Source organism: Ambystoma mexicanum, chromosome 6p (genome assembly GCF_040938575.1).
Source record: "Ambystoma mexicanum isolate Mex_15411 chromosome 6p, UKY_AmexF1_1, whole genome shotgun sequence".
In the NCBI taxonomy this organism is placed as follows: domain Eukaryota; kingdom Metazoa; phylum Chordata; class Amphibia; order Caudata; family Ambystomatidae; genus Ambystoma; species Ambystoma mexicanum.
Window position 1 is genome coordinate 421,420,829 of NC_090935.1, and position 27,928 is coordinate 421,448,756.

The window sequence follows — 27,928 nt, forward strand, 5'->3', positions numbered from 1 at the left end:
CAAGGAGGTCAAGGCGGCAAAGCCTCATCGAAGCAGGACTGAACCGGCCGTGGGGTCGGGCCCCCACCTAAGCACCCCGGTGGGAGGCCGGCTGGCGAGCTTCGTCAGCGTGTGGGAGTCCATCTCCACCGACCGTTGGGTGCTGGACGCCCTAGCCAAGGGTCACGCACTCGAGTTTCAAAAAAGGTGCCCGCGCGTCCCCCCTGTGGCCAGGAAAGAACATCACGTCCCTCATCTTCTCTTGGAGGTAAAGGCGATGCTCAGGAAGGGCACCATCGAGCTCGTCCCAAAGAGGCTTCGGGGCTCTGGAGTTTACTCAAGATACTTCCTCGTGAAGAAGACGGGAGGATGGCGTCCCATCCTGGACCTACGACGACTGAACAAATTCATCAAGGCACAGAAGTTCCGGATGGTCACCCTCCAACACGTCCTTGGTCAGCTGGAGGAGGGCGATTTCCTGTCGTCGTCGGATTTGGAGGATGCATACTTCCATATTCCCATCCTAAAGGGACACCTAAAGTTTCTCAGGTTCGTGGTCCAAGGGCGTCACTATCAGTTCAGAGTCCTTCCCTTCGGACTAAGGTCGGCACCCATGGTGTTCACCAAGTGCCTCGCACCGGTGGCGGCGCAGCTGCGCCGAGAAGGGGATCCACGTCTACCCCTACCTGGACGACTGGCTCATCCGAGCCAAGACGAGGGAGCTCGCCGTGGAGCACAGGGCAAGGACCGTCCAACTTCTCACGGACCTGGGATTCTCCATAAACTACGCCAAGTCCCACCTGGTGCCCGCGCAAGACGCACTGTTTCTGGGAGCGAAGCTCGACACAGTGTCGCTTCTGGCCTCTCCGTCGGAGGAAAGGACGAGGGCCATTCTGGGCAAGGTGCAGCGGATGCTGGTTGCGGACGCGGCCAGAGTGAGGTCCATCAAGTCCCTCCTCGGAATGTCTTCTTGCATTTACCTCATCCCCCTGTGCAGGCTCCGGATGCGCCCGTTGCAGGAGTTCCTGGACGCGCGCTGGATCCAGACGACGGGCAGCTTCGAGGAGAGGATCACACTTGACGGGAGTTTTCGACGAGCGATCAGGTGGTGGGGCACCCACGCACATTTGACGGCGGGCATGGACTTCCAGAGCCCTGGCCACCAGGAGACAGTGATCACGGATGCCTCCCTGGAAGGGTGGGGAGCGCACACTGAAAATCTGCACGTGAGAGGCCTTTGGCTCCCGACGGAGAAGTCCCTCCATATCAACGTCCTGGAGCTCCGTGCAGTGTTTTGGGCCCTCGGGTCCTTCCTTCCGTCCCTCAAGGGCAAGGTGGTGAGGATCTTCACCGACAACACCACCACCATGTTCTACATCAGGAAACGGGGAGGAACCAGGTCCCCAGCCCTGTCCAGGGAGGCGCAGGATCTGTGGCATTGGGCCGTCGCCCAAAGGATGTTTCTGGTGCCGTTTCATCTGGCAGGGATAAAAAAACACCATCGCCGACTCGCTCAGCAGGGAGCTATGACAGGATCTAGTGGACCGCCTCTTCCGACGGTGGGGCACACCCCAGATCGATCTGTTCGCGACGGCGACGAACTCCAAGTGCCGGAGGTTCGCCAGCAGGTTTCCCCAGCCGAGGAGCATGGGCGATGCTTTCTCGTTCCCCTGGGAGGGCCTGTTTCTATACGCGTTCCCTCCATTGCCATTGCTGATCCGGCTCATCAACCAGCTCAAGAGGTCACGGTGCAGGATGATCCTCGTCGCACCTGCGTGGCCGAGGCAGATATGGTTCCCGGACCTTCTGGACTTGTCATAGTCCCCGTCAATCAGGCTGCCAGTGGACGCGGATCTTCTCTCCAGGGAAGGAGGCGTCATCCTCCATCACGACCCGAAGTCGCTGAACTTGCAGGCCTGGCTCCTGCAGCGCTAGAGTTTGGAGGATACGACATACCGGCCGACTGCAGAGAGGTTCTTGCAAAGGCCAGGGCGTCCTCAACTCTTAAATGCTACGGACACAAATGGAAGAGGTTCTCTGTCTGGTGCCACGCACAGAAGATTAACCCTCTACGGATTACGGCTCCCCAAGTACTGCCGTACCTACTGACGCTGGCCAAAGCTGGACTGGCGCACGCGTCCACCAAGATTCATCTTGCTGCGATCTCCCGATACACCAGAACCACGGGGCGGACGTCTTTGTGGTCTCATCGTCTGGTGAAAGAGTTCATGAAGGGACTGTTCAGATCGTTCCCGCCGGTGAAGGCTCCAGCCCCGGCGTGGGAGCTCAACGTGGTGCTGACCAAGCTCATGGGACCTCCGTTCGAGCCTCTGCACTCGGCTCCGTTGAAGTTCTTGTCGTGGAAAACAGCGTTTCTCGTGGCCATCACCTCCGCACGACGGGTGGGAGAGATCCAGGCCCTTTCCTGCAAGGCCCCGTACTTGACTTTTCACGACACGAGGGTAGTGCTCAGGACGCACCCCTCCTTCATGCCCAAGGTGCCGTCGGACTTCCACCTCAACGAACCCTTGGTGTTGCCTGTTTTCTTCCCGTCGCCTTCATCGCCGGCTGAAAGGACTTTGCACTCGCTGGATGTGGCTAGAGCGCTGAAGTTCTACGTGGACCGCACAAAGGGTTTTCGGAAGACGTCACAACTCTTTGTGAACTTTAGACCTGTCAATCAGGGGAAGGCTCTCTCGAAGGCTTCCATTTCCAGATGGCTCTCCGGCTGTATCATGTACTGTCATCGGTTGGCAAACCGACCCCTGCCTGGCCGTCCGAGAGCCCATTCCACCAGAGCGATCGCAGCTACCACGGTGTTCCTATCTGGTGTGCCCTTGCTGGACATCTGCAGGGCTGCTACGTGGAGGTCGACGCACACCTTCACGAAATTCTACTGCATCGATCGGGATTCCAGGGAGGAGTCCAGGGTCGGCCAAGCAGTGCTGCGCCACCTGTTCGCCTAAGGTGAGCCTGGTGAGGAGGTAAGATTTGCTTAATGTTGAGTTTGAGGTGATGCTTAATGTTGAGCCTTTGCCACCTACCGTGGTTGTGCATGTGTGTACTGCAATGTATTCTTTATTCATGATCATGTGAATCCATGCCAGACCCCATGCTGGAGAAGGAACAAGTTACTTACCTGTAACTGTTGTTCTCCAGCATGGGTCTGGCATGGATTCACATGCGAACCCTCCCTCCTACCCCTCTGCAGCTCTTCACTTGGTCATACTGCCACTTCACGTGCTACCAAATCTGAAGATGGCTGCTAGAGGCGGGGCTTAGGTAGAGGGCAGTCATTGGCTGTGGTCAGTATGACGCAGAGATCAGTGATTGGTTACTACTACGAAAGACAGATCAGAAACGAAACTGATACTGTTTTTTTTCTTTACCGAGGATTCCCAGTCTGACGACGGGGAATATTCATGAGCATGTGAATCCATGACAGACCCATGCTGGAGAACAACGGTTACAGGTAAGTAACTTGTTCCATACCTTACTTGTATAGCTGGGAAAGGGTTAGCCTATATTTCATTGGGGGATTCTAAAGTGCTTAGCTGTTTGAGAAACCTGTTAACCATTATTTGCTCCCCTAACCTTTTCCTTTTTGCCATAACCTCAGTATTACCTTTTTAAATGTGAAATGTGATATATTAATGTCCACAGTGTCCCAACTGTTGAAGTCACTGGAGGCTTTAGGAGCTATCTGTGTGTCATCCCAAAAGGGGATCTACTTAACTGAAGGAGTGCATTTTTGAAGTGTATTCAAGTGTTGCATGTTGCTCCCTTCTAAAGAAGGCTTATTTTAAAACGGACAAATCAATAAATCATTATTTTAATCAAGACCTGTTGAGTATGTGTTTTGAAAACATGTCACTGTGAATCTCTTTCAATCCTACAGCTCAAATGTACCCCTCTTGAGATAAGCCTGGCTGCTCAGTCACTCTACAAACTTGTGTAGTACAGACCTATACCAAAGGTTGGGTTACCTATTGCCAAGAGGACATGGCTGGTGTAGTCTCTCACAGGGTTACTACATACAATCTTGCCTAACGGGAAGCTGTCCGGTTTGGATCTTCCCTGTTGCACTGAAGAAAAGACTGGAGAAGGAACCATCACTCAGTCGGCTTTGGCAGTGGCTGAAGGTGGCTGTAGGCGTCCTTTCTTCTTCAGAATGGATATTCCAGTGTTCAACTCTCGTTTCAGCATCAAGATCCTCGCCTTTTATGCAGGAATCCATCCAATCAGTATGCATGATATATTCGTCAGCAATGGATTCAAGCAGACTCACTGGACGAAAAAGGCGTGAGGAGTTTCGGAGACCTTCCAGTTTCCTGTTCTCCCAGAAACACTTGCGCCTTCGGAAGGACTTCCCAGTGGGAGCCTGGCAAAGACTAAGGAATGAGCAGAACTTCCCCCCACTCAGGTCAGCAGAAGAAGGCTCAAGAAAGGACAAGTAATTGCGAGTTGGTTTAAAAAGAAGACTGGCACCCTTTTGGAACAAGAGTGCCACATGTGTCCCTTACTGCAGCTGCAAATACAGCATGCAAAGTAAGTTTCACAAAATCGTTTGAAAATCATCCACTGCCACCAGCCACTGAGATTTGTCATTGTAGCTAGAAAGTTACAGGAGAAGTGAGAAACGGGATACAATGTGTCCCCTCAGCACTTCACATAAGGTGGTGAGTGCTTATCTAACGAAAGAAAAGCATAGGTAGAATAAAACCTATCCTATCATGGTTACCGTAGGTTAGCACAGGAAAATGACACAAAACCAAAGAGGGAAGCTCAAGGAGCTTCCAGCAACACTGCACAGAAGGTGCTGTGCCGAAATTGAAAAATACAGATGCCATTAAAAGATGGAGGAAAGCCGATTCCATCAAGAGAAACCAAAAAGGGTTCTCGGAGCCAGAGAAAAGCGTAAGTGAGGAAAAAGGGTTCCCACTTCATCAAGAGTCGGGCAGAAATCCAATGTCAAGCAAAAAGAGCTGTGGGACTCAATAAGTAGGGAGAATTACACACACAAGATCAACATTCTACCTAACACTTGGTTTCTAGTCTGGTCCGCTTGGGTTGTCACTGGGTCACGATGCAAGCTCCTGGGCGCAATCCTTTGTACCTCCCCTGGAATGGATGTCATGTAATTACTTGTTGGTTTTGTGCTTCTCGACACATTTTCTCTAAAACCACTGATGGTAATACCTTGGTTGGGCGATTATTTCTGATACTTCCACTCTGAAGTCGAGGTTCTTTGGAGGAGAGTCTGTACTGCATTTTCTACTTCCATTGGTTATCCTTATGCTTCTTCATCATGGGTTCTTGGTTGGTTCTTTAACCTTTGGAATATGGTCTCCGTTGGCTTTCGCTTGGGTTGCTCACTTTAGAATCTGCACCTGTTGAGTAAAATAGACTTGCCTCTACTCCAGCAGATTGCACATTGACTCTACTCACATTATTTCCTATGTTCTGTAACTTACTGAAATTCACTCTGTGGTTCTTCCCCTGGACCTTTATCCTGGATCCCGCAAGGACTAGACCAATTTATAATCATTCTTTAAGAAATGTACCTTTTTGGTTTCACATGTTTTCCTATCTAGTTAAAGGTCTGTTCTATTCTTGTGTGCATTTGCATTAATTTTAATATTTCACCCTAGGGTGCTAAAAATGATGTGGAGCATTGTTATAAACCTTAGGGATTTTTAGCATATTTTCGCAACTAAAAGTTTTGATGTCACTTGTTATCCCTGGAACCATCTCGTGGCTGGTTTTGGACCATCAGGTATAGTGCCTTCCACATATACCAGGGTTGGGTTGTGTCTTAATGACACTATACAAAATTGTGCAGGCCCCCAGAGTGTTTTCCAACTTATTGGGTTTTGAAGTTTTGGGGTCTTCCCACCACTTGTTTTATGTTGGGTGTCTACCTCTGAAAGTGGGCCCACATATAGACTGTGCGGTTCAGAGAGTCCTTTTTGGACATTAGTTTCTAGTTTATACAGGGATTATTTTCGGTAATGTGCAGTACTTATTCCTTAAATTCTTATTTTGATCTGATAGTTGTGTGGCTTACGCATGTATATTTTTAGTATAGCTGGGTGGTGCATGTTCTAGAGGTGTGTGTATTAACTGTACATTTTGTTTCTGCCTACTAAGTCTGTCTGAAAGACTTGTCGCTCGGTTACCTACCTTAGGAGAGGTTTGGCTTACCTTTCTTTTCAGAGGTTCGCCTCTTGCTTGGGTTAGTGGTTGTAGTGCCATCAATAAAGGGTGGTTCTATAGTTGCCTCACCATCCCTCACTGAGACAACTGCCAGGAGGGGCAAAAAGAACCCAACCTGGTAAAATTATTTCCACATAGTGGAGTAATTTTACACAAAGTAAATCACCAACTCCAGCCTAGCAAAGGGAGTACCCTCTCTGGCTTACTAGGAGATACATTTGGTGGTGCTAACTGCCCTGGGTCTCACTAAAACAGAGCCACTCTCAGGCTTCGGATTAATAATTGCTGGGAGGAAAAATAAAGTCCAAAACCCCGAAAAAAGTACATGGGTTACCTAATTGGGTAAACCTTACTTTCTACCTAACCGGTTGCACTTTAGCAACACTTTGATTAAATTGCTTGTGCTGAAATCATTACTGCTTTCTTTGATTGCAACGTGTGGTGTGGTATGGCAGCTTGTGGCATATGTGTTTTGTGAATATGTAAGAATATAATGAGATTTAATGTTAATGTTTTGTTCAGCATCCCATATGTGGTAGTTGATGTTACTAGGATTGTAATCTTTGGAACAGCATTTAATTCAGAAAATCTATAACACTACGGTGATCTTAACCCATGATCCCTGACAATTTGTTTTTGTACTTAGATGATCTACCTTGGCTCAGGCCTCTGCTGTGTTGGTGCCTTGGCCGGACTATCAACACAAAAAACATCTCGTCTTGGTAATGTTTTGGGTATGATTGGTGTCGCTGGAGGCGTGGCTGCCACCTTTGGAGCTCTCAAACCCAACCCTGAATTGTTTGCTCAGATGTCTGGTGCTATGGCTCTTGGTGGAACAATTGGTGAGTAAGCCAAAGCATGCAAAGTGCTTTATTCCCATGTCGTAAAATAAATTAAACCGTTAATGCATTGAAGTTAAAAATAGGGCTGTGCCAATAATATGCATTCACTCTTTTAATCTTTAAATTGGGGATTATTCAATTGAAATGGTGGACGACTAGTGGAATCGCTAAACTGCAGACGTTTCATCTTCTGTTTTTAATGTTTGATAGGCATGTCCATCATTTTCATATTTTAGTCAGTTCAGTTGTGTTATCCTCATTGCGTTTGATTACATGTGGGATAAACCTATAGTGATGGGTACTGTGGAAGTGGGAGGCAGGCCAAAACAGGGACCGCTGTGTGGGATACCCCAGGCAAGGCCACAGTTTTGGGCCAGGGGGTTTACGGACCATGGTGCGGTCCATTGTGTATTCAGACTGGTCCCCCCCCCCCCCCCCGGCAAGAACAGGCAGGCCACAAGGAAAAGTGGGAACATAAATGGAGGCATCAAAGTCTTTGCAGAAATCAGGAACATATGAAGTAGACTCATTGTCAGCAAAGTAAATTGGACACACCGGGCACAGGTGACTGTCTGCACTGGGCTGTGGACACAAAGCGGGGCATTGATGGCATGCATACTAGCTAGGAACAACCACTGGCATGGAACTCTGTGGCCTGGGTAGTGTCCTTGGATGCAGGGGAAACGGTCGTAGAGGGAGTGGGAATAGGGGGCTGGTAGAGACAGTGATGGCTGAGGATACTGGCAGAGGGGGTGAAGGGGGGAGAGGTAGGGGAGACGAGGGGAGAGAGGTTTGGGGAGAGGGGAAGGGGAAGAAAGGGGTAGGGGGAGAAAGAGGGAATGTGAGGCCCATGACCTGAGATTGTGCCAGTCTTTCTGAAAGTTTAAACTGGGCATGAAAACACAAATGTTCTGCTGATCTTCTTGCCTAGCGCCGTTTCAGGTATCTCTTGGAATTTGGCCACAATACACTAGCTTGTCCCAGCCTTTTTAGGAATCTTATGCCCTAAACCCTATGTGTTTTATGTGACACTCTTGGTTTGTCTTTGTCAGTGCCATTATGCCTCTGGGCATGTGACATGAGCTTTACAAATCTAAATAGATGAAGGTGAAGAGAGGGAGTGTGAGATCGGAAGGAGGAAGGTCTAGAGGGGGAGGAGGAAGGTGGGGAGAGGGGAGGGGGCAGGGGAAAGAAGCAATGGGAAAAGTGGAAGGGGAGAAAGGAGAGGGGGAGAGAGTGGAAGGGGAGAGGGAGAGAAGGGGGAGTTGTTAGGACAGTTGTTCTGAAGTGCTTCGTAAAACCCTTCAACTGAGGCAGTACAAGAATGAGGGACAGTTAAAATGAGTCAATGGGTCAGAGTCTGCAGAGAGCCAGGACAGCCAAAGTCAATTTGAACAATGTCTATGGAGCTGAGGCACTTCTTACATGGCTCAAAGTTTAGAGAGTTTGTAGAATATCACTGTTGGGCCACAAGCTGTTAGCCTTGTGAGGGGCAGAGCTGAGATGAGCTCTGCAAAAAGCAGCTACTGCAAGTCTCGAGTGAGATGATGCAAGCTATAGACAAGAAGTAAGTACTCCTTAGTCAGCACAGTACTTTAGGTTAAAAGAAGAGGCTCTAGCTGCATTCTGTTCTGGTTGCAGTGTTGCAGATCCTGGGTTCCTGGGCCTCAGTCGTGGGGACAAGAGGGGAGGATGTCTGGAGGACTCCTGCACTGCATTTAGACGGTTGTCAGCGGCTACAGGCTCTTTTCATTTCAGCAGCAATCTTGGACACTTGAAGGGCTTCCTTCACTCCTTGAGTCCAGCACTCTGGTGAGGTGACTCGAGCTTGGGTTGTCCTGCTTTGGGTGGATCCTCAAGATTTTCCTTTTCCTGGAGCTTCGGTCCGGTTAAGACGATGCACTCGTCTACTGCTAAACCTTATGAGAAATCCAATGGACTTCTCTGTAACACTGCACTGAAGGTTCTGTATGTCGCAATACAAAAGGTAGATGAGATACCTATGGTGTATGTCAGACTCCAAAGACAGAGTTAAATCAGATAAAAAATACACGAGATTGAGAAGGTCTCACTTCAGGATAAAAAACGGTGGTCAGTCAAAATGTCGGAAAAAAGTCGAATTCCCTCTTTTTTAATTATATATTTATTTTGGGGTCCAGGAATAAAAAATATGGGTAAAACAAAAAAAGGGGGGGTTGGAGGGACCCCCCCATTTAGAATAAAAAGTCATTAAAAAAAATTCGACTTTTTGACATTCGACTTTTTTGTTTTCGATTTTATCACTATAAACCATAAACAAATGTCCTAAAGTCCATCAAAAGAGCTAGGAGTCTCTAAGGTTAAAGGGAATTAGCACAGAAATAATTCTCCATAATACACTTGCACTGAAGGTTTCAGTTATAAATAGTCTATTTAACATCCAGTTTTAAATAAGCATTCTTTTAAAAGGCAATTTGGGTAACGATGGAAATATGCTTAAATAATTTTCATTTCAGAATCAGAACAAGTTGGTGGGTAATCTTTGGATGTGCTTCATTTACAATTCCTACACCCTGGGGTGGCTTCAAGCACAATAATGGCATGTATGTATCACACTAGTTATACTTTGTAGATTCTGAGGTTGCAGAAAGGAAAGGGTTAAGGAAGGAAAAAGCTTAAACAGGTTCTCCGTATGTGTGAGGACACTTAAATCTTCCAATGAAATCTTGACAAGCTGTAATAGTCTAAAATAAGTTACCACCTATGAGGGACAAACAATGTCAAAGTCAATTGGACCAGTCTGTGGAGCTGAGGCTCAGTCGTGGGGACAAGAGGGAGGATGTTGGGTGGACATCTGGAGGACTCCTTCAGTGGCAATTTGGAGCTTGTCGGCAGCTACGGACTTGTTTCGGTTCAGTGGCACTTCGCGGTTTCAGTTCTTAGTAAACAGCTCCATTGTGGATCTTGAATATCGGTTGGGCTTCCTTCACTCCTTGTGTCCTGCACTCTGGTGAGGGGACTCGAGCTCTGGTCGTCCTGCTTCTGTCGGGTCCTTAGGAGTCTCCTGGAGTCTCGGTTCTTGCAGCAGCAAAGAAATACAGCCAGTCAGGGAAGATGGTCCAGTGGAGTTCGTCTCGGGGTTAGTTGGTCCCACTTACCCAAGGGAAGAAGTCGTCACTTCGGTAGCTTCTCTAGTTGATCAGAAAAAGGAGTTTCAGCACAGCAGCAGAGCTTCACTGGGCAATTGAACGGTCCAGGAGGATGCAGCAAGTTTTGTTCACGGTTGCTTCGTATGGTGTTTCTCCCAGTGGTTGACGCTGCCTCTAGTCCCAAAACCCTCGACTTTTAAACAGGTGTTTCCCATTCATGCACAGCCTATGCTGTCAATCACACAGCAGGTTTGCTGTTCAGAAAGGACAGCCAGCTAGCCAATGAGGACTGGCTGCATTCAGTCAATCCTAGAGACAAAGGACGGTGGGAATTTCGGGAACCTTCCTCACATCCTGCCTCTCCAAACACACTGGAGCCAGAGGCGGGCTTCAAGGCTGAAGCCCGCCAAAGGCAAAACTAACAAAGGGCGCAGACCTGGCTCAACGCACAGAGAAAACCCAAGAAAGACCTCACAAGCAGAAAATGGTGAAAAAAGACCGGGGCCATTTTGACGAAATGATGCTATACTGGGTGCTATACTGCAGCGGAGTATTCAGCCCATGGCAGAAAAGCACAATGGTAGAAAAATTAAACCACTGCCACCAACCATTTAGAGTAGTTAGGGTAACATAGAAATGTTATGAGAATGTAGAAGGGGCTACTAGGTAACACCTCCAGCACGCCACATAAAATGGGGTGTGCTGGACCTACACAAAGAGAAGTTAAGTCAATTTCACTTTACTATTCTTGGAAAAAGTAGTTCAAACGAGAAAAGGTATTTAGATCATATGAGAAATCTAAAGGATTTCTCTGACACTGCACTGAAGGTGCTGTGTGTCGCCATACGAAAAGATGCCTATGGAGTTTGTCAGACTCCAAAAAATAGTGTAAACACATAATCCAAATCGGGTCAAAACTCAGAGTGAGGAAAAGGTCTCCCTAACTCCTGGGTTAAAATGAAAGTCCTAAAGTCCAGCAAAAGAGCTGGGGGTTCCCCTAGGTCGGAGGAATTCAGCACAAAAATGAACATTCTCCCTAACACATGCATTTATCCTATAGGGAATAGTGAAGTGAAACCAACAGCATTACTTTTGGGAAGAGGCACAATCAGAGGTGAGTAATTGAACCTTATATCTACTTACATCTACTTTCTGTTAGAATGTCTAAATGGTTTCTAAGGAAAGATGTTACCTGTACTCTTCAGAATGGCAAAATTAATTCTAAGGTAGGTAATAACTTTTGTAACTGGTCACTCTCAGCTTCTTTTGCAAGTAACTATTAAACACTTATTCGAGGGGATTGGTTCCTCCGACGTATTCCACATCTGACAGGTAATCACCACAGCTGTGCTGCTTCGGAAAATGTTCCGCGTCGATGCGCTGTCCTCGAACCTCGGTTGAGCCGGCATTACCGGATGTTATAAGTAGGACGCATGACGCCCGTAGCCTCAGTTGTAGTTTTTTCCCAGACCGTGTGGCACCACTCTTCTGCCAGAATGACTACAGAAAGCCTTGCCGAAACGTAAGCTGCAATTGCATAAGAAATTCTGTAGTGGTGCAGGCAGGGAGGGTTCAATGTGAAATACGTCGTCGGAACATCCCATCGAAAGAACGTTACCAGGTAAGAAAGAAACTTGTTCTCTTTTCTAGGCAAAAGGCCCAATCCTTGGATGTCTTTCCTTACGCTTGGAGCATGAGTATTCTCAGTGGAAGGATATGGGGGAAGGGTCACTAGGCTCTAGTGTCCAACAGGAAGGTCAGGATAGGTTCTTAAGTAGCAAAAGTCACTTCCCATGGTAGATTGTTGGAACAAGTAAATTTACTTTAGAGTTAGTTGAGGTTTCATGTGCTTCACAGAATTCACCCTAGGAGGGTTCCAGCAGGGGCCTAGGTGCACTGGATGACAGGACTCCCAATCACAGAAAACACCCCAAAACCACACAGTAATCACAAGAGACAATACCCAAACCAGCATAGTACCTCAGCACAGAAGATGATTTTGCAGCAGAAGGACTTAGGATCTGCAGCCAAAAACCTTGCCATTGAATTCCTTCATCCAGAAGACAGGACACTGGAAGGACTTTTGCAGCAAGGACCACAGGAGAAAGGCTCTAGGTAAGGTGTTCCTCGTGGCTGGATGCGGTTCTGTGGATTTGGTGCACGGTCCAGCACTCTGGTGAGGGGACTTTTCAGACTTTATTCATGGCTCTGGAGATCCAGCAGGATGCCCACAAAGTTTAAGCAAGATTGGGAATCTGGAAGACTGCACGGTACAATGGCTCGAGGTCCCAGGGTATTTGGGCATTGCAGCCCCGCAAGGTCGCTGCACTGCATGGGATGGCTCAGAATGCAAGTCGTCTTGGGTCTAGTGGGTCCCACCAGGCTCTGGATAGTCATTTTTGGAGTCCACAGGTTGATTGGAAGAAAGGGTTACAGCAGGCTTTGGTTACACAGTACGCTCTCCGGACGCTGGAAATAGTCTCAGCTGCGGTTTCTTCATCTTACTCTTCGAATTTGGTTCCAGTGGTTGACTCCCGCCGAAGATAAAAATCACACAAAGGAATTTCCCGCCCTGAAGGTCAGATGGACGGAACAAGAAATGACAAGGAACACTAAAATGATGAAAAAGAAGACTGGGCCATTTTGGTAAAATGAGCACCCATGGGTGCTTTTACCGGGGCTGTGCAAACAGCCCGTGGTAAAGGTGCACAGAATTAATAAAAAGGTTCACTGCCACCTGCCATTAAAGCTATGTTTGTCCTTGTAACCTAAATGTTACATTTAAAATGAAAGGGGATACTCTGTATCTCCCCAGCACTCCACATACGGTTGGGGGTGCTGGTGTTAGGCAAGATAGTATGCAGTACCCTTTGGGTGCACTACAATAACCCTGACCACCTGGCAATAGGGACCCAACCTTTGGTAGAAGTCTGAACTACACAGGTTGGTAGTGTTGCTGAGCAGCCAGTTTCACAGTAGCAGTTATTCAAATAAACACACAAGGTTTCTTGCTAAAACAATTAATTTATTTCAGTCAGTTGTATAAGCCTTCAGAAGGGAGCAATATACAGAACAAATATAATACACTTCAAAACACACTGTTTCTCTAAATCAGATACCCCATGGGGATGGGGCACACACACTTCCTACACCCTCAGGTGACTAGGATAGCTAGGACACTATGGGCATTGATTTATCACTGGTACATTTAGAGCGATACTGAGTTTGGTGTAAAAGTTAGCATGGAGGAATAAAACAAAGGTTAACAAATAGTTCATCAACAGTTAAGTACTTTTGATATCTTCCAATGCAGAGTAAATTAACCCTTTCCTGGGGGAAAGGCCAAAGCACAAAGTCAGATGTAAAGGGGAGTCTCTCAGGGAGCCCGGACAGCCGATGCTAATTGAATGTCAAGGGGAGATTAAGATCTTCTTTGCAGGTAGGTAAAAAGTCTTGCACAATGTTTTTAGTAATGTTTCTTGAAAATAGAACACTTGCTGGGAGGCTTGGGAGGGGCAACGCTTTAGCAACTCTGCAGGGTAGCCAAGACTGCTCTCAACTGAGAGCAAGTAAGGCTACACAAGAGTTAAGCTCTCGACTTTACAGTACCTCTGGTTAGAAGAAATGGTTCCAGCTGGCTTCTGTTACTGTACAGCTATGCAGATCCTGTTGTTCCTGAGCCTCAGTTGTGGGGACAAGAGGGTGGATGTCTGCAGACTCCTGCTCTGCAATAGGAAGGTCAGCGGCAGCAATGGGCTAGCTTCAATTCAGCAGTCCTTCTGTGTTTCAGCTCCTCACATCTGACAGCAAATGGCAACAATGCAGTTTTCAGATACCACTTCAGACTTTCCTTGCCTCTGGGGTCCAGCACTCTGAGGTGGCCCAGGGGTGGTCAGTCCTGCATCAGGGAAGTCCGGAGGATCTTCCTAGTGCTCTGGTCCGATTTTAAAAGCAACGCACACAATCTGGTGTTCCTCTCCCTGGCACTTCGGTTCCTGTAGTAGCAGTAGTGGAAATACAGCCAGATTCGAGAGGATGTCCAGACAGGCTTACTTTGGAGTTGATTGGTCCCACCAACTCAAAAAGAGAAGTGTCCTTGCAGGGCTTCCCTAGTCAAGGCGAATTTGGTGCTTCAGCACAGCAGCAGGGCTTCCCTGGGCAAACAAACGGTCCAGGAGTTGCAGCAGGTGTCTCTTCCAAGTACTTCTTTGGATTCCTTCGTCCAGTGGTCGACTCTGCCTTCCAAGCCAAAGAGCCTCGCCTGTCATGCAGGTTTCTCCCAGCCTAGCTTTCAATCGCGCATCAGGGTGACTGGCCAATCACCTTTGGGTGCATTCCTGTAAGCAAGGGGATTGAGCACAGGGAGTTTTGGGTGCCTCCCTCACTTCCTGCCCTGCCAGACACTGGGTTCACTCTTCAAACCCGCCAAAGACAAAACTAATAGAGACCAAACCTGGTTTGGCGCGCAGAGTAAATTTCAAAGAGGACCTTTCCAACAAGAAATGACGAAAGAAAGACTACTGGGGCCGGGCCATTTTGACAAAAGGGGCACCCGTGGGTGTCTTGCTGCAATTGCAGCCCGCAGTAAAAACACACAATGGTAGTAAAAAGTAAACCACTGCCACCAGCCATTAATTGTAGAAAGGGTAACACAAAAATGCTACATCAGAAACTAGACCAAGGGGATACAAAGTAACCCCTCCGGCACCCTATTGTAAATTAGTGTGTGCTGGGTCTAGAAAGTTACAAAATGTAAGTTAAGTCAATTTCACTTGACTGCTCTTGGAAACAGTAGGTTCACCAAGATGATGTATTTAAACCTTTGGGAAATCGAAGACTTCCCTGTGCCACAGCACTGAAGGTGCTGTGTGTCACAAAGCAAAGATGCTTATGTAGTTTGTCAGGCTCCAAAGTCACAAGAAACAGAGTCCAAATCACAGAAAAATTCATGAGAGATTGGGAAAAAGGTCTCACTCCAGGTTAGAAATTAAAGGTCCTAAAGGCCCAGCAAAAGAGCTGGGGGGTCTCTAAGGTAGAAGGCAATTAGGGAGAATTATTGGAAATTTGGTAAGTCCCCCTTCTCAAGTCAGTTTTTAGGTCTCCTTTGTTAGTTGCTAACTTGCTGATTCAATAACTTTAGACACTGGAAGAAATCCGCAGGCACTCTTCATAATTCACTGTGTCTCAAGACTTCAAGCCCTCTCCGAACTGCCTCTAGCTAGGGTTGCGTTTTTAGACTTTGAAGACTTGTCATGTGAAGAAACCATGTCTAGAACCTTGAACAACGCTCATGTTGCACTAACCACTTATTTTCCTCCCTTTAGTGACTTTTCTATATTGCAGAGTAAATGCATTAGTGTGTGACCCCCCTTAAACGCATGAGTGCGCAATAACCGATATGATAACCTGTCTTCTCCAGCAATGGGGTCTGTTAGGGAGAATTCTCATAAATGTGCTACTTCCCTTCACCTTAGAGACTGCCAGAAACTTTGCTGGATTTTGAGGACTTGATTTATTTACTTGGAGAGAGTGTGAGCCTTTTTTCCCACTCATGTATTTTGATGTGTGTTTTACTCTTGTGTTCTTTGATTTTGGAGTTTTAGACAACTCCATAGGCCGCATCTTTTCATGTGTTACACTGCACCCTCAGTGCAATGACACAGGGAGGCCTTTTAGGCTGTCACAAGGTTTAAACACCTTCTCTGGGATAAAAAACGTTTCCTAGAGAATGTAAAGTTTAATTGGCTTTACTATTCTTTTTGAATTCCTAGACCCAGCACACTCCATCTTCCAGTGGAGCGCTGGAGGGGTTATCTAGTATCCCCTATGTCTAGAAACTCGTGTATCAGCAAATGCTACCCTTTCCTAACGAAATGGCTGGTGGCAGTGGTTTTTCAACGAAATAACATGATTTTTCCCGACCGCGAACACCGGTAGCTAAAAAATAGCGGAGCCATGTTTTTCAAGATGGCGTCTGAGCCCCCTTTGTTTAAACAGGTCCCGTCTATTTTCACCATTTCTTTTCGGAAAGGTCCCTCTAGAGTTTGTCTCTGCACGCCAAACTAGGTTTGGTCCCTTTGTTTCTACGCCTTTGGCATGCTTCAGGAATGAAGACTGCCTCTGGCACCCGACTGTCTGGGGTGGGCAGGAAGTGAGGGAGATGCCCGAAACTCCCAGTGCTTAGTCTCCTAGGAGACCCAAATGCACTCTGGCGTGATTGGCTGGATGACTGTCCGGCAAGGACAGCCACCCTGCTAGGTGAGTGGCAGCTAGGCTGGAATGAATGGGGGGGAAACTGTTTAAAAGGCGAGTCTCTTGGCTTGGAAGGCAGTATCGACCACTGGAACCGAAGACGAGCTGGTAGAGGACGCCTGCTGCAGCTCCTGGACCGTTGGTTTGCTCAGTGAAGCCCTGCTGCAGGTCCGAATTGCCAAGTTCATCTCGACAGAGAAGCCCTTCAAGGGCGACTTCTCCCTTTGAGTTGGTGGGACCAATCAACTCGTAAGTCACCTGGACACCATTCTCAGAGCTGGTTGTATTTTCCTCAGAGTGCTGCAGGAAACTGAATAGCCAGGGAGAAGGACACCTGTTTGTGTGCTTGAAGACGGCTACCTGAATCGAAGATTTGCCAGTTTGCCAGCTTTGTCACCAGTCCCTGTGCAGTGCAGGAGTCCCCAGACGTCCTCCCTCTTGTCCCCACGACTGAGGCTCAGTAACAGCGAGATCTGCAGGAACTGCCAGGAACAGAAGTCTTGAGCTGCATCTTTTTCTTCAATACAAGGTACTGTGAAAACCCGACCGAGATAACTTACCTCTCACTGTGAAAGTGCGTACAACTTTGGCAACTTGCAGGCCTAGTCAGCTTGTGACCCGACCTACAAACCTTTCTTCTATGAACTACTTCTGTGAGCCGTGGCAGACTTTTCCGTTTAAACTACCAGAACCGTTTTTTAATTTTTTTTTATACAAGACTCTAACCCATTGACTTTGGCCTACCTATTGCATTGAATCAACTCATCTGATGAATTCAAACTATTTGCACTGTTCTAGAGTAACTCTATTATTCGTTTTAGTAACTTATGTCTTTTTGCTCCTACTTCAAATGCTCTGAATGCAATTTTGCTCCTACTTCAAAGTAGTTTAAATGTCTCAGAACCTGATAGTGTAAAGTACTGTAGTATATTTCCGTGTGATATTGATTGCCTCCTTTTAGTGACTGTTTTCTGACTGTGTAATACATTAATAAGTGTTTTTACCAAGAAATCTTGAGTAGAAGTATCTGAATACTTGTAATTATAGACCTCTGTGTAACACACTTAAAAGATCACATTGCCTCTTGAGATAAGCTTGGCTGCTCAGCTCGCTACCAAAAACTGTGTGGTACAGACTTATACCAAAGGTTGGTTTTGCTGACACCTGTAGTCCTAGTTGTGTGTAGTGGTCCCAGAGGGTACTGCATACAAACTTTGCCTAACAGGGTCTGGCATGTATCATCAGGCTGGGAATCCTCTGTAAAGAAAAAATCAGTTTCACTTCTGAACTGTCTTTCTCCTAACAACCACTGCCCCCAGCCAATTACTGCCCTCTACCTAAGCCCCTCCTCTGGCAGCCATCTTCAGATGTTTACCGCATGTTCATGTGTTGAGTCCTCGTGCTTAGCTCTCGGGCTTTTACTGCGTTTTGTGCTTTTTCTAAGAGTTTTATTGTATTTTTTTCGGTCAATCGAGCCTCAAGCTACATCGATCTACCTTCCGATTAACGGGGACCAGTTTTTTGGATTCTTCAGCGCCCCTCAGGGGTGAATTTTGTCGCGTTTACTTGTAGGATTCAGAAGCTTCAAGGTTTATGCCGCATGGATTGTTCCAGCTTGTCCCTGAGGAGAAGAAAAGGGTTTCCTATACAAGCGCCGTGAGGCGAAGAGGAAGACCGTGCTTTCGATGCCGCTCTTGAATGACATTTGGGTTGAGGGGCTGTCCATCATGAAGAACCCTTCCTTGGCCCCAGCAAAGATGGACCGTTATGAGAAGAAATACAGGGTGCCAGACTCTGCACCCAAGTGCTTGCTATCCCAACAGTCTCTGGACTTTGTGGTTTTGGCGGCGGCCATGAAGAAATCTTCAGGCTCCTCCCCTTTGGCGGCCTCCTCCCACCCCTGGACAGTGAGGGGAAGAAGTTGGAGGCCATGGGGCGAAGAGTTATCACGTCGGCGACGACTGCATGGCGGATGAGAAGGACTTGGCACCCCTGTTGATTTGCCCAGGCTGCGGCCTTTGGAACATTTTTGGACGGGCATTCCTTGTGCCTTTAATGCCTGCACTTGGACCCGATGCAAATGGGGGATGACTGTGCGTTTTTGTCAGGAGATGGTGCCCCGCACGCTGAGCAATCGCCGCAGGCGTCTCAAAGAGTGGCTGCAGGCCAAAGCCCCTGCTCTGGGTGAGTCCCAGCAGCATGCCTCCATTGCCCAGAAGAAAGTTGAGCAGTCTTTTAAGACCTTTTGGACGTGCTGTTCCCATGGGGTCCCAACATAAGGCTAAGCACCGCAAGTCCACTGTCACCAGGAGTGCCGTTGCGATGGGCACCTCAGCGGCCAGGAAGAGTACAGTGTCCAACGGCTTTGACCACGAGCCAACGCTCAGGATCTTCAAAGAACAGGAAGTCGGACCATCCGGGCAAGCTCTTGGAGAAGACCCAGACAGGCCCTCTGGAGAAGGCCAAGGAGGAGTGGGGCTCAGACCCCCCCCCCTTTAGGTGATGTCAGCGGGCTCGACCAAGGCCATGAAGGCTCAGGTACATCTGACGAAGGCCCAACCTTCCATTTAAGGAGTGGTGGTGTCCCTCGCGAAGACCGCCGTGGCGGATCTACAGGGCACGGCCCGAAGGCGAGGGTATCCCTGCCTGCCAGGAGGGAGTCCTCTTTTCAGCCCATCGCAAAGACACTGGCGAAGATGCCCATCATTTCACCAAAACAGTCTCCCTTGGTCCCAGAGAAGAGGGGGAGGGGCACGGTAGCCCTACAGGGCACTGATATTCCCTCAGAGGATGAGCTGACCAACCTCCAGACCTTTCAGGAGGATCGATGCGTCGAGAGCAGGCCCTACCGGAAGGATCCCGACTAAGGCAATGACAAAGTTGATGACAAGGAGACCGACGAGCAGCAGGGCGTTAGCTTGAAGGACCAGCCTAAGCCGCATACGCCCTCGCCTCTATCGCCACAGCCACCTCAGCAACCACCTGGAGATATCTCAGTGGACATTCTCGCTGCTCTGCATATCCATACATTCTCGCTGCTCTGCATACCCTATGCTTGGAGATCCGGATGAGGATAACTCTTGCGCCGGCAGCTCATCCTGCGGTGCCGGTACCATCAGGAGAACCACCATCCAAGAAGAGGAGGTTCACCCTCCGCCTCCCTCTTAGGACCTCCACCCGCAGCCCCCCCATTCCCCTCCGAGGGTTGAAATGGATCCTGACACGGCAACGGGCCCTGGCACGGACTAAGATGGCGGGTTGGGCGATCTCCCGTCTCCGCCTGCCAGATCTTCGCTGCCCGACAAGATAGGCTAGTTCCATGCCATGATCTCCAAAGCAACTGAGAATCTGTACGACGCTGTCGTCGTCAACAAGTTCCCACAAGGCGAAGCGGGATTGAACCAGCCGTGGTGTCGGGCCCCCACCCGTGCCCCCCGGTGGGAGGCAGGCTGCTGAACTTCAGCATGTGGAAGACCATCTCCACCGACGCTTGGGTGCTGGACACTCTCGCCCATGGACACACCCTGGAATTTCAACAAAAGTGTCTGCGAATACCACCAGTGGCTGGGCAGGAAAACCACATCCTCCAGCTGCTGCTGGAGGTGTGGGCCATGCTAAGAAAGGGTGCGATTGAGCTCGTCCCAAAAAGGCGACAGGGCTCCGGAGTGTACTCTCGTTACTTCCTTGTCAAAAAGAAAACCGGTAGATGTAGGCCCATCCTAGACCTCCGTTGTCTGAACATCATCGGGTCCCAAAAGGTCCGGATGGTGACTCTTCAGCACGTTATGGGGCAGCTAGAACGAAACTGAATAGCCAGGGAGAAAGACCTGGAGGATGCTTACTTTCACATCCCCATCTACAAGGGACAACGCAAATTTCTTTGCTTTGTTGTTCAAGGGCAACATTACCAGTTGGCGCCAAGGGTTTTCACCAAGTGCCTGGCACTGTTGGTGGCACAGCTGAGTCTACCCTTATCTGGATGACTGGCTCATCCGGCCAAGCTCAAAGGACACCGCCGTCGACCACAGGCGAGGAAAGCCCGGCTCCTGACGGATCAGGGGGTTCTCCATAAACTATGCAAAGTCCTGCTTGATTCCATCGCAGGACGCGCTATTTCTGGGAGCCCGAGTCAACAGTGTTGTGCCTGGCGTCTCCGGAGGAGAAGATTGCGGTCACCTTGGGCAAGGTACAACATCTGTTGGCCCTGAAGATCGCAAGGGTAGGTCCATCAAGTCTCTGCTCGGCATGATGTCATCATGCATATATCTCATTTGATTGTGCAGGCTGCGGATGCTTCCACCACAGGAATCCCTTGACGCCCGTTGGATAAAAGTGTCGTGAAGCTTCGAGGACAAGATCACACTCAACAAGAGTTTCTGTTGAGCGATATGGTGGTGGGGAGTTCGCGCCCCTCTGTCCGGCGGTGCGGATTTCCAGAACCCACCTTACCATTGGACAGTTACAATGAGAGGAGAAGGCGTTGCACATCAACGTGTTGGAGCTGCGGGCAGCGTTTTGGGCCCTCCAGTCTTTCCTTCTGTCCCTCAAGGGCAAGGTGGTGCGGGTCTTCATGGACAACAACACCACCACCATGTTCTACATCAAGAAGCAGGGGAGCACCAGGTCCCCGGCGCCGTCCATGGAAGCGTAGGGAGTGTGGCACTGGGCCGTCGCCCAGGGGATGTTCCTCATCCCTTTTCATCTGGCAGGAGTGAAGAACGCTGTTGCTGACTCCCTCAGCAGGGAGTTGCGCTCTTGCCATGAGTGCGAGCTTCGGCAGGACCAAGTGGATCACCTGTTGTGCAGATGGGGCAATCCCCAGATCGATCTATTTGCGACAGCGACTAGCACCAAGTGCCAGATATTTGCCAGCAGGTTTTCCCAGCTGGGGACCATGGGGGACGCATTCTCATTCCCCTGGGACGGCCTGTTTCTGTATGCGTTCCCTCTGTTGCCGTTGCTTCTTCGACTAGTCAATCAACTAAGACGGTCCTGGTGCAGGATGACCCTCGTCGCACCGGCGTGCTCGAGACAGATATGGTACCCAGACCTTCTCGATTTGTAACCGGCTCCTCCATTCAGACTTCCGGTAGTCGCAGATTTCGCCAGTGAAGGAGGCGCAACGACCCAGGATCGCTGAACCTGCAGGCCTGGCTCCTGCAGTGTTAGAATTTGGGGGCTTAAATCTCCCAATGGACTGCAAGGAGGTGCTTGCCAAGGCCAGAGCATCGTCTACCCTTATATGCTACGGACATAAATGGAAAAGGTTCGCCGTTTGGTGCCGTGCACAGAAGATTGAGCCTCTACAAGTCACGGCTCCTCGGGTACTACCGTATTTGCTGTTGGCCAAGGCTGGACTGGCCCATGCTCCCATTAAGGTTCATCTGGCGGCTATCTTCCGTTACACCAGATCTCCTGGACGATCAGCTCTGTGGTCGCAATGATGGGTCAAGGGACTATTTCATTCCTTCCTGCCGGTGATGGCTCCAACCCCGACATGGGAACTCCATGTGGTGCTTAATAGGCTCATGGGTCCTCCATTCGAGCCTATGCATTCAGCGCTTCTGAAATTTTTGTCATGAAATACAACTTTTCTCGTGGCCATCGCCTCTGCACGGCGAGTGGGATAGATCCAAGCCCGCTCTTGTAAACCACCTTATTTGACATTCCACGAGACAAGGGTAGTGCTGCGGATACACCCCTCCTTCATGCCCAAGGTGCCGCCAGACTTTAATCTAAGCAAGCCCTTGGTGTTGCCTGTATTCTCCCCGACGCCTTTGTCGCCGACTGAGAGGACTTTGCACTCACTGGATGTAGCTAGAGCGCTGAAGTTCTATGTGGACCGCGCGAAGAGTTTACGGAAGATGTCACTTCTTTTTGTGAACTTTGGCCCTGTGAACCATGGGAAGGCACTAAGGCTTCCATTTTCAAGTGACTCTCCAGCTGCATTACCCACTGTCACTGGTTGGCAAACCGACCGTTGCCTGGCCGTCCGAGAGCCCATTGGACCTGAGCGATTGCTATAACTACGGTGTTCCTGTCTGGTGTACCCCTGCTTGACATCTGCAGGGATGCTACGTGGAGGTCGACGCACACCTTCACGATGTTCTACTGCGTCGACTGATTCCAGGAGGGAGTCCAGAGTCGGCCAGGGAGTGCTGCACAACCTGTTCGCTTGAAGGTGAGCCTGGTGAGGAGGTAAGAGATGTTTAATGTTGAGTCTTGTCACCTCCCGTGGTTGTGCATGTGTACACTGCTATGTATTCTTTATTCATGAGCATGTGAATCCATGCCAGACCCCATGCTGGAGAAGGAACAAGTTACTTACCTGTAAACTGTTGTTCTCCTGCATGGGTCTGTTGGGCAGAATTGCATGCAGTACCTTCTGGGACCACCACATACAATTAAGACTACAGGTGTAAGCAAAACCAACCTTTGTTACAAGTCTGTACTACAGTTTTTGGTAGTGAGCTGAGCAGCCAGGCTTATCTCAAGAGGGAATGTGAGTAGTAAATGGATGTTACACAGAAGTCTTAAAATCACAGTAATTCAAGTAGACACTTGCACTCAAGGTTTCTTGGTAAAACACTTATTTATTAGTCATTTAGAAAACATTCACTAGAAGGAGGCAACTTAATATCATACACAAATATACTTCAATACCAAACCAATACGTTTCTGAGTAAATTAGACTCCCCTTAAATAGGAGCAAAATAGTATTTCAGTCACTTTAAATAGGAGGACAAAGGTACAAGTTAATAGAATAGATCACAAATTCTTTCTTAGGCAGTGCAAATAGTTTCAGTTCACTAGAGGACTCGATTCAGTTCAATAGGCCTAGGCCAATGTCAATGGGCTAGTGTCTTGAATAGGAAAGAGCAGTTCTTGTAGTAAAAGGTAAAGTCTTTGCCAAAGTCGGGCTTTGCACCAGATGTACAGAACTGTCTTCTGAACATGTCCTTTGACGGGTCTCACCTTTTTGGCAGCAAGGCTGACGAGAGCCTTGAGAGGTTGCATTCCTCAAAGGCAGCTGCCAAGTCGTTGGGAGCTGCTATCAGGCAACCCCAGCCCTTTTGTGCGACAAATCAATCTTGGAGGGGACGATCCTATCGTTACTACTCCTCATATGGAAGAACGAGAGGAATGGCCAGTCAAAGGGGCCAAAGAAAGGCCATTCGCGGTGGACGAGCAAAACGGGCAAAGCCAGCTCCAGCTACACCCTCTTTGCCATCAGCGGCTGCATCAACCGCCACAAAACCACTTTGAGGACTTGCATCACAAAACACCTGTAGGAGGCAGGCTGTCACAGGATCTGCAAGAATGGCGAGCCATTACTTCAGATGTTTGGGCTCTAGAAATAATAGCCCAAGGTTACTGTCTTCCTTTTCTAACGCAACCTCAAAGCAATCCACCAGGGAGACACCCTTTGAAGTTTTAGGACCCGCTCCTACAGCAGGAAGTTCTAAGCCTGCTGGAGGAAGGTGCTATATAACCGGTACCTGCAGCGGAGAGGAAGATGGGATGGTACTCCCCCATATTTTTTGATCCCCAAAAAGGATGGAGGACTGAGACCCATCCTGGACTTAAGAAACTTGAACAAGTTCCTCAGTAAGGACAAGTTCAAGATCGTCACTTTCTCAGATCCTTCAGGCCCTTTAGCTTCAGGACTGGTTGGTGTCATTGGACCTCCAGGATGCTTATTTTCATGTGCCGATTCATCTCAAGCACAGAAAATACCAGAGGTTTGTGGTTGGCGACTCACATTATCAGTTTCGAGTCCTTCCATTCAGGTTGACCTCCGCCTGAGGGTCTTCACCAAATTGATGGTAGTAGTGGTAGCACACCTCAGGAGAGGGGGGATTCATGTCTACCCCTATCTGGACGATTGGTTGATCAGAGCACGATCTGCCGAACAGGCACTGGATCACCTGAAAGTCACCTGCCTTTTCCTCCACAGTCTGGGCTTCTTCCTCAATTTCAAGAAGTCACAAATGACACCTCAACGGCTCCAATATATAGGAGCTGTGTTAGACACATCCATGGGAAAAAGCTTGCCTGCCAGGTCGAGGGCTCAAGACATTCTTCAGATGGTTTCCAAATTCCAAAACGCCTAAAATCTTCAGGCTTACGACTTCTTAAGGTTGCTCGGCCTCATGGCATCCTGCATCTTTCTGGTGCCAGAGGCACGCCTGAGAATGAGATCCCTCAATGGGCTCTAAAGACTCAATGGTCAGAGTTCTCAGGTCGAATGACGGATCGTCAGGTTCCGAACAAGGTTCGTCAGGATCTTCTATGGTGGACTTGTTCAGAGAATATTCTGAAAGGAGAACCCTTTTGGCAACCATGGCCAGAGATTACAGTAGTGGCGGACGCCTTACTCAAGGGGTGGGGAGCTCATGCCAACGATCTGACAATCGGCGGTCGTTGGTGTCCATCGGAGTCCAAACTACACATCAACCTTCTGGAGCTGAGCGCAACCAGACTAGCGCTGAAGGCTTTCCTGCCATCTGTCAGAGGGAAGAATGTCCTGATAATGACGGACAACACAGTGGCCATGCATTATTTAAACAGAAGAGGTGGTGTAGGGTCACTACCTCTGCGCAGAGAGGCAATGCAACTCTGGTATTGGGCAATTCAAGAAGGAATCTCTTTAACGGCAATTCACCTAGCCGGGGAAGAGAATATGACGGCAGATGCTCTGAGCAGGCAGAGCACAGTGTCCCTTGATTGGGAACTGGCTCAGGAAGTCATTATAGAGATCTTCGCTCTTTGGGGAACCCCTCACGTAGACCAATTTGCGACCAGTATCAACCGAAAGTGCGAAAGGTATACACTGGGGGACGCGTTCGTGGTGGAGTGGAATTTCCCACTATTGTATGCGTTCCCTCCGATTCCCATCATTCCTCAGGTCATCAGGAGACAGACGGTTCGGGAGCCGCATGATCGTAATTGTCCCGGATTGGGCCAGGAGAACGTGGTACCCAGACCTTCTAGGCATGTCCATCTGTCCTCCAGTACGTCTTCCTCAGATAGAGAACCTTCTTTCTCAAATGGAGGGTCAGGTTCTCCATCCCGAGGTCAAAACGCTCAACCTTCATGCTTGGTTTCTGAAAGGCTGAGATACAGGGATTGGAACCTTCCAGATGACATTATGGAGGTGTTGCTTTCGGCAAGAAGACCAGCAACAAAGTCTCTGTACCGTTGCCGTTGGAAAAAGTTTTGCAACTGTTGCAGAGAAAAGAATGTCAATCCTTTTCTATGTTCTATTCCGGAAGTACTGTCTTTTCTTCTGACCCTAGCACATAGAGGTCTGAATGTTGGAACCATTAAAGGTTATATTGCGGCGCTTTCCATCTTCAAGCGCTCGTCGGAAGAATGCTCCTACTTCAAAATACCTTTGATAGCACAATTCTTAAAAGGACTCACTAATGTGTTTCCTCCTCACCCATTTCAAGTACCGATTTGGGATCTCAATTTGGTCCTAAAATTCTTAATGTGTGCTCCTTTTGAGCCTTTGCCCACGTGTCCATTAAGGTTACTAACATGGATAACTGCTTTCCTAGTTGCTTTAACATCTGCAAGAAGAGTGAGCGAATTGCAGGCACTGTCATCTAGGCCACACTATACTGTGTTCCATAACGACAGAGTTGTGTTGAAGGTTAAACCCACATTTTTACCAAAAGTGGTATCTGAGTTTCACTTAAATCAAAAAAATGTGTTATATGCATTCTATCCTCCACCCCATCCTAGTAAGGAGGAGGAAAGATTGCACAGGTTTGATCCAAAAAGAGCTTTAAGCGTTTATATCTCTAGGCTTTCTAGGCTTAGATTGGACAACCAACTATTTATTGGCTACACAGGAAAAAGATTGGGTCAATCAGTAACAAAACAGACAATATCACGCTGGATTGTGCTTTGCATTTCGGAATGCTACAGACTGGCGGGAAAAGACCCACCAGAAGGTTTAAGGGCTTATTCCACCAGGGGCATCGCTTTGTCCATAGCCCTGCAAAGAGGTGTTCCTATAGGGTCCATTTGTGAAGCAGCGACTTGGTCATCGCTTCGTACTTTTTCAAAATTCTACAACCTAGAGGCTTCCCAATCTAAGGAGCTAAATTTTGGTAGAGCAGTCCCATACTCAGCCATCTGAAAATATAAAAAAAAAACCTAATCCCTCCTCCATAAGAATTATCCTTACTGCTTTGGGAGTCTATCAAAGATGAGCAATACGTTGGAGGACACAATCCACTAGAAGAACAAGTTACTTACCAACTGGTAACATTCTTTCGATTGGATGTTCCTCCAACGTATTCCTCATCGCCCTCCCAACCTACCCCTCTGTAGATTTTTCCCACGCTGTTGCCACTCCAACTCTCGCAAGGCAAAATACCTGTCTACCGCACAGTCTGCACAGTGGAAAATCGATAATGAAAGGGGGAAAACAGAACTGAGGCCAACTGGCGCCGCGCATGCTACTTGTACACACGGAGGCCTTCGAGGGACCATCGACTCGACATCGACGCACGGCGCCCTCTGCCGGAAAAAAAATTCTGAAGCAGCTGAAGCTGGATGGAATACATCATAGATGAGGAATTTGTTGGAGGAACATCCAATCGAAAGAACGTTACCAGTTTGTAAGTAACTTGTTCTTCACATTGACTTGGCTATGGCCCTCTGTGTCCATTTTCTATCTTCCTACCTCAATTTCTAAAACAGTAATTTTTCTAACGCTACTTGTAGTGTTTGTACAATTGTTCCTCTTTCGCAGGTCCATAGCTACTTCTTTTTTAAGGGCTCTTTATCCTGTTTTGTCCTTTTCCTATGCAACGTGTGGTGCTCGGGTGGGTGGGGGGGTCGATATAAAGGGTAGGGGGGTACTGAGGTTGGGGCACAGTGATGTGTATTTATGACGCGTGATGTCCCATCTGGATCCGACGACCAGACGCAGAGCAAGACGGTTTGACGATCAACGTCCGGGCCGAGGTCCACTATGCCCCCTGATGAACATTTTCCATAGCGGCAAAGCTGGAGGGAATATATATCGGATGAGGAATTGGCAGGAGAAGAATCCATAGAAAGAATATTACGGTAAGCAAGCCCTCCATTATTCGGTTGCATACAAGGGACGGGCAGTAAAGAGTTACTTCTCCAGCATGGGGTCTGGCATGGATTCACATGCTCATGAATATTCCCTGTCGTCAGGCTGGGAATCCTCGGTAAAGAAAAAATCAGTATCAGTATCAGTTTCGTTTCTGATCTGTCTTTCGTAGTAGTAACCAATCACTGATCTCTGCGTCATACTGACCACAGCCAATGACTGCCCTCTACCTAAGCCCCGCCTCTGGCAGCAATCTTCAGATTTTTACCGCACGTTCAAGTGTTGGGATCCTTTCGGTCAAAAGAGCCTCAAGCTCCACCGTCTCTTCATCTGATTAACGGGGACCCGTGTCGGATTCGTCTACGCCCCTCAAGGGTGAAGATTTCGTCGAGCCACGCTTTTGGAGGACTCCA

The 27,928-nt window shown here is 48.5% G+C and overlaps 1 protein-coding gene across 1 annotated transcript in view; it reads left to right on the forward strand.

Annotated features, from left to right (window-relative positions):
- NNT (nicotinamide nucleotide transhydrogenase) overlaps nucleotides 1–27,928 on the forward strand; it is an 832,744-nt gene that overhangs the window by 450,249 nt on the left and 354,567 nt on the right. Inside the window, exon 14 of the mRNA XM_069627238.1 lies at nucleotides 6,842–7,037. Coding sequence (XP_069483339.1) covers nucleotides 6,842–7,037 — 196 coding nt within the window. The remainder of the gene's footprint in view (nucleotides 1–6,841; nucleotides 7,038–27,928) is intronic.